The following is a 9,134-nucleotide window of genomic DNA, read 5'->3' as shown; positions in this document are numbered from 1 at the left end:
AATAAATTAAATCATCCATTGTTTTTTGTTTTTAAATAATGAGTATAATCTATTTTAGTTGTTATTAATAAATTTTTTTAATGCCATTAGATTTGTTTTATCAAAATCTTTTTAATAATATTAAAAATATCATTATTATAATTTTAATGTGACTCTATAGTCTTATTCTTTTATTTTATTTTTTATTTTCTCCCTCTTCAAATGAAAAAACCGCACTTCAAAACTGTTGTTTCTACTGAACTGTATTATTTTCTAAATTCTTTTTTTCGCTGGAAAAACACCCAAACTTATTGGGCAACCCAAACAACCAATTCCGTTAACTTGGTTTTTTACTAAGGATATTACCGTACTTTCACCGTTCCTTCCTTTGGCTTCTAAACAAATTAAGACCAGAGGTGAGAGAGAGAGAGGAACAGTGAGATTTTCACAAAAGAAGAATATTCTTTCTCTCCCAGTCCCTGTACAGAATACAAATCCTAACTTTCTTTTGACTCTCTATTTTTTCTTTTGTTAAATTAAAATTTCTGTAAATTCTTTCTCTTTGATTTCATGTCCTTTAGTGTTCTTCCCTTAAAAAGTCAAAAAAATAATTACATCAAACCTTTATAAATCTGTACATACGCATTAATTCTAGCTTTATTTCTCCTCCTCCTCCTTTACACCTCCAAAACAGTTAACGAAGACTCACTTGAATTTTCGGTTTTTTGTATACTTTTCTTATTTATAACCAATCCTAGCTTGACTCCGTTTGGGTTTTTAATCCATCCTGATCTAATTGGGTCTTTCAAAAAATTCACCGAATCTTCATAAAATCCTTATAAAATTTGTGGGTTTTTAGAGAAAAATAGTGGGTCTTTGTTAAAATTTGATCAAGCAAAATCTTTTTGCTTGATCTGGGATTCTGGGGTGTTGTTTTTGAGAAAAATCTTCTCATTATACAGCCATGGCAGTCCCAACAATAGCTTTATACGCGAGCCCACCTAGTAGCGTGTGTTCAACACCATATCCATGCCAAATCAACGCACACGCAAATTATGATTTTGAATTGAATTCAAGATCTTCATCAACAGCTTCGTCTAGTGCATCTTCCTCTCAGAAACCAATTGTTGGTGGTTTATCTCGTTTGTTTTCATCCCCAGCAGTGAAACATGCATCATTTGCGGGTGATAGAGAGGAGCTGGGGTGGCATGATAGAGGAGACGAATTGAAGGAATTGAGTAGTTCATTTTGCTACACACCAAGTAAATGCCTTGCTGGGTCTTCTATAAAGAGGGATCAAAGTCCGGTTTCGGTTCTGCAAGGTCAAGTCTCTTGTTCTAGTAGTCCTCCTATGAGGATTGCTAGAGAAAGGAGTGGTTGTGATGTGGGTTTTCAGAGTTCAATTCATGGGTCGTTTCGCAGTGGGGCTAATGGGCTCTTTAATGGGTTTGTGAGGAATGCATTAGGGTCTTGTGTTGATTATGATTCTCCGAGTTTTGAGGTTCACAGTAATGGTATTGATGAAGATTCATCTTCTGTTGTTGTGGATGAATTGACTTTTAGTATGGAGGATAGTTGTGTGGACGCTAATTATGAGCCTTATGCTAAGGAGCTGTTGTTTGGCGCACAATCAAGGCACAAAATTTTTTGTGATGATTTTGTGATCAAGGCTTTTCACGAGGCTGAGAAAGCACATAAGGGACAGGTAAAAGTTAGAATTATTATTGGATTTTGTCGTTCTAAATTTTTGTTTCGTGTTCTTGAGAATTTTTTTATGTTGTTTTCTTATAGATGCGAGCCACTGGGGATCCTTATTTGCAGCATTGTGTAGAGACTGCAGTTCTGCTTGCGATCATTGGTGCCAATTCCACAGTGGTTGCTGCAGGGCTTTTACATGACACTTTGGATGATTCTTTCCTAAGCTATGACCACATATTTAAAACATTTGGAGCTGGGGTGGCTGATTTGGTTGAAGGGGTAAGAGACAGAATTTGTCATGTACTTTAATGAATTTTTCTTAATATATATTGTCTACCAATTAGGTTTTTTTTTTCTTTTTTTTCATGCACGTTTCTTTCTAAAATGGAAGCTACATTGGACTAATATAAGAAGTGTTTTAGGACTTTGTCTGCAACTCCATCATTTCATCTAGGATGAGATAGTTGCTGCTTATTGTTTATGACGAATATTGTCGCAGGCCAAATGTAGAAAATGGAACTCGATCTGCAGTAGTTTTTTTTTTTTAAAAAAAATATTTAAAAGTCAGGAGCATCTGACAGCAGCAGAGATTGATCAAAATTTGGAACTCATTTTTTACTTGCATTTTTGAGGTCCATCACTTGAAAGACGAGAAACTTAGAAAGAAATTGTAAGAAGTTTCCTTGGTTGATGTAGTCTATACATTTCTGTTGATCTAGTATCTACAAACTTCTGATCTAGTTCTCTGTTACATTCACTCAGGTCTCTAAGCTTAGCCAACTGAGCAAGCTTGCTCGTGAGAACAATACAGCAAGCAAAACTGTTGAGGCAGATCGCTTGCACACCATGTTCCTTGCCATGGCAGATGCTAGGGCTGTCCTGATTAAATTAGCTGATCGATTGCATAATATGATGACGCTAGATGCATTGCCTTTGGTGAAGCAACAGAGATTTGCTAAAGAGACTTCGGAGATATTTGCTCCCTTGGCCAATCGTTTAGGAATCTCCAGTTGGAAAGAGCAGTTAGAAAATCTTTGTTTTAAGCATCTCAACCCAGATCAGCACAAAGATTTGTCTGCTAGACTTGTGGACTCTTTTGATGAGGCAATGATTGTTTCTGCTAAAGAGAAATTAGAGAAAGCTCTTACGGATGAAGCCATTTCTTACGATCTATCTGGAAGGCATAAAAGCTTATATAGCACTTATTGCAAAATGTTGAAGTACGCTCTCTCTCTCTCTCACTCACACACTTGGGCGTGGAGTGTTCATTCAGTTGGTCATTACTTTGATTACTAGGGCTATAGCTCTTGCATCAACTCTAGGGCTTCTGAAGCACAGACAGATAAGATAGTTAGATTAAAACAATTATTTAACCAAAATTTATGGTTGTGCCCCTCAAATTCTTAAGGTGGAAAAGTTTTTCACAAGCTCTGAATTGACAACGAACTATGAGATCAACTTATTAGTTTTTTGTGCAATTATCATTCTGCGTGTTTTTCTAACGAGAGTTTAAATTTGTGTAGGAAAAAGCTGAACATGGATCAGATCCATGATATTCATGGGTTGCGTCTGATTGTTGAAAATAATGAAGACTGCTATAGAGCATTGAGAGTTGTTCAGCGTTTATGGTCCGAAGTACCTGGAAAATTCAAAGACTATATAAATAATCCCAAGTTCAATGGGTATGTTTTGGCTTTGGCTTGTTATTGGTGGTTGCTATCGAATGTATTGTTCTTTTCAAACTTTGATTTTTATTTGCAGGTATCGATCTCTTCATACAGTAGTAATGGGTGAGGGCACAGTGCCACTTGAAGTTCAGATTCGAACAAGGGAGATGCATCTGCAAGCAGAGTTTGGATTTGCAGCTCATTGGAGGTACAAGGAAGGTGATAGCAAGCACTCCTCATTTGTGCTTCAGATGGTTGAGTGGGCAAGATGGGTCATAACCTGGCAGTGCGAGACAATGAGCAAAGATCATTCTTTCATTGGCTGTGGTGATTCCATAAAGCCTCCATGCACATTCCCTTCACATTCTGATGGCTGCCCATATTCTTACAAGCCTCACTGTGGGCAAGATGGACCTGTCTTCGTCATTATGATTGAGAGTGATAAGGTTAGGCTCCTTCCATGTATGTTTAATGTAATGAGAAGAAGCTTGGCTCATAATAGGCACTAGGGGTTGCGGCATCTCCAGTCAAAGTGAGTGAACAAAGAAAAGTAAATTGTTGACTAGTCCTTTACTGAATATGCATGCTTTGTGAATATTGCAGATGTCTGTGCAAGAGTTTCCTGCAAACTCAACAGTGATGGATCTGCTGGAAAGGGCTGGGCGTACGAGTTCAAGATGGTCCCCATATGGGTTTCCCGTGAAGGAAGAGTTGAGGCCAAGGCTGAACCATCGGCCAGTGTATGATGTGACTTGCAAGCTAAAGATGGGGGATGTCGTGGAGCTAACTCCAGCTATACCTGACAAATCTTTGTCCGACTACAGGGAAGAGATTCAGCGCATGTATGAACGTGGCTCAGCCGCTGTTTCAAACACAGTTCCTGCTGTTAGCGGCACTGTTGGATGGAGAAGTTGACCCATTGCTTATAGACCGATAAATAGTATATACCCCATTTAGTGACAATTGGTTATTCTTGGACATGCAAATGTTTGTACAGAACAGTTATATGGTTCTGGTATGAAAAAGGCCATGGCTAACTGGACTCAAAACGATCAACAAAGATTTATTTTCTCACTTCACCACTATGAATTCTTGTGATTATCGTGAATCTTATTATTCTCCGCTCTAGTTTGGTCTTGTTATTTGGATTTAGATTGATGTTAGGACGGAAATGCAGACGGAGGCGTTGTTGCGGCAGCCATGCGCCTTCTATTTCCAATTTACCATTGTGCCACTGACACCCATCACTTTCAATGTTGAGTCAGTATTAGAACGTTCAAATTATTCTGTCTCTGTAAAGTTAAATGTGAAAACTGTCATGCGTATTGGACAGGTAGACGCCAGCTGCATGTTTTATGGCGCTATTCTATGGGAACTTGCTGCCCAGTCTCACTAGTTATGAGGCTACATCAACAAGTTCTTCCATGCTTCTTTTATGTGAAGAGACAGACTGGGTTCACCTGTTTTTTATGATAATTTTTTTTTAGTAATTTTTAGATTATTTTAATATATGAATATCAAAAATAAATTTTAAAAAATAAAAATATTATTTTAATATATTTATGAGCAAAAAATACTTTGAAAAACAACTCAAGCAAGACTAATATGTGATTTGCAAGATGGGCTTATCAAATAATTAACCACTACACTAAGATTTTGTTTGACATTGCGGTCTAACTATATTTTTGTAAATTTTTGAATTTTCTTAGATTTAAATTAATTATTTTTTTATTTTTGGACTGTTTTGATGTACTAATATCAAAAATAAAATTTAAAAAATAAATAAAAAATATATTTTAATATATTATTAAATAAAAAACATATTAAAAAACAACTTCTAGTATACGTTGAAACAAACACTAGAGAAACTTGAGTTCCCTCACTTCTTATTGTTCTTTAATATGAAAAGTGAATGAAGTTATTTATTTTATTTTATTTCATATATTTTTTTCTTTTTATGCATTTAAAAAAAAAACTTTTAGCTTTTTTCTTTTAATTTTATTATTCAGCATATTGTTGAATTATAATTTTTTTTTCTATGTAGGCAAATCACAGTTTTATATAAACATCCCAATATTTGATTGTTGCTTAATTTTTTATGTATTTTTCCTATAAATGCTTTTTAGCTTCTTTCTTTTAATTTTATTTTTCAAACATTTTGTTGATTTAAATTGATCATATTTTATTTCGATTAATTTTCTATGAGCTTATCATATTTTTAAACAAATATTCTGATATTTGGTTAATACTCAATTATGCAAATATTTATTTTTGTTATTATATCATTAAAAAAATTAATTTTAAAAAATAAAATTTTTAAATCTAGTGAAATCCAAAAGTTAAGTTGTGAAGCCTAAATCGTTTCAATATTAAAAATATATCATATTGATTTTTTTTAAATTAAACCACGTTTTTACTGGCTCTCCTAGTTAGTATTAAAAATATATCATATTGATATTTTTTAAATTAAAACACGTTTTTACTGGCTCTCCTAGTTAGCTTTGGACTTATCGGGACAACTGGATCACATAAAAACAATTCTCATCCTAGTTAATTCTAAAATCAAGCTAGGCATGGAGTTTAAGTTAAGAGGTTTCACAATTAACTTGCTAGGTTGTATTTACTAACAATACCAAATAGTTTTCTTTTTAATTCCATCTTGTGATTTTTATTATTTTGACTGATTTTTTTTTATTTTTCAATTTCATTCTTAAATATTTGATTGATATTAAATTAATTTTCATAATTTATTTTAGTTTTGCTTTTTACAAGATTATTATAGTATCAAACAAACATTTCAAAATTTAGTTGATGTTTAATTTTACTTATATCTATTTTAGTTATTATATTATTAAGTAAAAAATAATTTTAAAAAACAAACAAAGTTATTAAATCCGTTGAAGTCCATCATTCGAGTTATAAATTTTACAGGTTAAGTAGCAAAGCCCAGTACCATATCACAATTTTAATATTAAAAATAAATATCATGAAAAAATAAAATAAAATAAAACTATACTTATACTTTTATCAATTGTTCAAGTTGCTTTTGGAATCTTAAATCAACCGAACTATATCAGAGCAATTCTCATAAGACATATTTCAAACTTGAGCCGGGTAAAGAATGTACTGGAATCAGGAGAATTCATACTGCTTGAACAACTAATGGAAGACATGACTTGGAACCTATAGCTAGTAAGATCATAATAATCCAAAACACATAGCATTCACATAAAGACTCCAATTTTACAATGATCCAATAGTTCGTCCTTAATTCCTTTTCACACGGGCTCATTCTTCTCAGGTCAAGAGAATGTCTTGGAATCCTACGTTGCAGTATATATAATTCTCACTTGGGACGTTTGGTGAGGGGAAAGGATACTCTTTGAGGAGTAAGCTGTGGAGGATCCGTCTTCTGTTCTTGTGATTGGTTGGGATCAGCACTTTCTTCATCCTCCTCTGTCTCTTCTATTGCCTGGGCCGTCCGCTTCTTTGGGATAGCAAGTTGATAGTTTGGACTGATCAACGTGTCCTGCTCGGGTGGAAGAGGGATACCAGGCCCAGCTATTGACTTAGGCAACGGGATTTTGTTCCTATTTCTGGCCAACTCTAGTAAAACCTGAAGATTGGTACCTTTAAGATGTTAGGAATCATTATATTTTTTTTTATGTTAGGCATCATTTCTTGAACCTCTACATGAGATGAAGAAAACAGATACAGTAACTTATCACAAAAAAGATTGCGCCATCTACAGCTAACATGTGTTAAAAGAATCATATCGTACACGAGGAAAAATGAAGATAGTTTACCAATATTAAAACTTGCTCCATTTCGACCGAGCAAACACTATTCCAAAGTAATACTGAAAATCAGGCAGTGGGAGAGAAGGCAATGAAATAAGGGAGTCTATGCAAGTTCTATCATTTGAAGATCAATGGTCAAGACAACTATAGAATAATGAACGGCTAAAATTTTCATCTCATAGTATTAGAGAGTAAAAAAACAAGTACGGGGAGGAGGTTTATCATCCAACGGATAGCCACTTACCTCTCTAGGTGGGGGTTGCGAGAAGCTGAAATTGACTTTAGATTGAATAGCAAGCTTGACATCATCACAGTCAATTGCAGTTTTGTTAGCATGCTCTGAATAAACCTGTGCATCTGTCAACACATCAACAACATAACGATACCACAACTCCAAAAACTGATGCACAACACGAGGTTCATAATCCTCGACACCCATTGATTTAAGCAATGATTTCACAATCTTGGCATCCCTTGGCATGTCTTCTTCTCCCTCCGCCATACTCTCTGCTTGTCTGTAACATGCATTACAAGCCAACATTAGACACCTCCAAAGACAGAACCAACACAACACAACACACATCCTTTTTGCCCAGCAGGATATGTCTTATACGAAATCAACCAAACAACCGAAAAATTAAAACCTTGTACCAACTAAATCAGCTTGCAAACAGAGACCCGTGTGCTAGTACAAGGGTCCATCACATGGATAATCAGGTTTGACCCTAAATCTCCGTAACGCAGAATACCTGCTGTAAGCTTTAAGACTGCCCAAAGGCTTAAGAAAGTTTTTGAATGTTATGCTGGTATCGTGCCTTTTCAATTGTTTAAGTATTCAAGCGAAGGATATAACCCACAAAACAAAACCCAACATGCTGGGGGCGATTTTCTCCATTGCAATTTCACATACAACACCCTAAAAATCCTATATATATATATCTTCTAGGTCTAATGTCGGGCAAGTATTAAAATGCTACAAGATTGTAAGTACAAGCTTATCAATATGGAGTAAATGAATTTCTCTGCAGAGAAAAGAAAGATCAATAATTCGTCGATAAATAATAATAATAAAAAACTAAACCGCATCTGAAATTAACAAGTGGGTTTTGGCTGCTTCAAACAAATTTCAAAAAACGAAACAGAAAAATGAAATACTTAGATGGGATCGATTCAAAAGAGAAGGCGAGACAACTGAGGCACTAACCTTGGAAATGAGATTGGGGCTGATCCCAAGGAACAAGGACTCGTTGGGAGAGATTTTAGTAAATTACTCTCTGTTGCTATTATTCAACTGTGAATCCATGTAGTTACAGAGAGCGAGAGTGCGAAGAAGAAAACAGAAAGGGAAGGGATGTAGAGAAACAAACCAAAGCATTACACGTAGAAATCGTTTTCGTTGAGGAAGCCCATTGTCCTAAAGCCAGCATGCGACTGATTGGGCCCAACGCTTCTAAATATGGTGGCCCGTTAATATTTAATCTTTAGCAAGCGGGGATAGCTGTAAAAATATATTAAAATAATTTTTTATTTTTAATATCTGTATATTAACACACTATCTAAAAAAATAAAAAAAATAAATTTAAAATGAAAAAATACTTAAATTTTTTCAAATACACAGCTTAGCTATAAACACAAATACGAAATGATGTACGTTTCCTTAAAGTGAAATAAAATAAAATTAAATAAAGTCTCTCTCACTTCTGTTTTTTCTATGTTTTTATCGTTTTGTTTTAAAGCAAATCTCTATTAATATATAAAACATATTTAAGAATGTTTTTAAAAATTAGATTGAGAGTGAAAATGGTTTTTATAAAAATAAGTTAAAGATATAATAGCTTTCACTTAAAAAATATCGTAAAAAAAAGAGAGGTGATGCTTTTCAAAATGAAAAATTACTCATTTTTTTATTTTAAAGATAAAAATATCTATGATGTTGTTAGTTATTATATTATGTTATGCGTTTTATTTATAAAAATATTAATGATAAATA

General features: G+C 34.1%; 2 protein-coding genes across 2 annotated transcripts; one reads left to right on the top strand and one right to left on the bottom strand.

Annotated features, from left to right (window-relative positions):
- Nucleotides 1-400: 400 nt before the first annotated feature.
- Nucleotides 401-4,423, top strand: LOC133672683 (probable GTP diphosphokinase RSH2, chloroplastic). The gene is made up of 6 exons (XM_062093172.1): nucleotides 401-1,684; nucleotides 1,771-1,956; nucleotides 2,440-2,897; nucleotides 3,201-3,359; nucleotides 3,439-3,790; nucleotides 3,948-4,423. Exons 1-6 carry the CDS (start codon nucleotides 944-946, stop codon nucleotides 4,257-4,259), a joined length of 2,208 nt encoding a protein of 735 aa, XP_061949156.1. The 5' UTR covers nucleotides 401-943; the 3' UTR covers nucleotides 4,260-4,423.
- A 2,016-nt stretch (nucleotides 4,424-6,439) lies between these two features.
- Nucleotides 6,440-8,517, bottom strand: LOC133691183 (transcription initiation factor TFIID subunit 9). Its single transcript, XM_062111580.1, has 3 exons — nucleotides 8,349-8,517; nucleotides 7,389-7,659; nucleotides 6,440-6,960 (listed from the first exon to the last, which is right to left on the bottom strand). The coding sequence occupies exons 2-3, from the start codon at nucleotides 7,644-7,646 to the stop codon at nucleotides 6,691-6,693; spliced, it is 528 nt and encodes a 175-aa protein (XP_061967564.1). The 5' UTR covers nucleotides 7,647-7,659; nucleotides 8,349-8,517; the 3' UTR covers nucleotides 6,440-6,690.
- Between the last annotated feature and the right edge of the window lie 617 nt (nucleotides 8,518-9,134).

This window comes from Populus nigra, chromosome 1 (assembly GCF_951802175.1).
Source record: "Populus nigra chromosome 1, ddPopNigr1.1, whole genome shotgun sequence".
In the NCBI taxonomy this organism is placed as follows: domain Eukaryota; kingdom Viridiplantae; phylum Streptophyta; class Magnoliopsida; order Malpighiales; family Salicaceae; genus Populus; species Populus nigra.
This window is presented reverse-complemented; position numbering and strand designations above follow the sequence as displayed.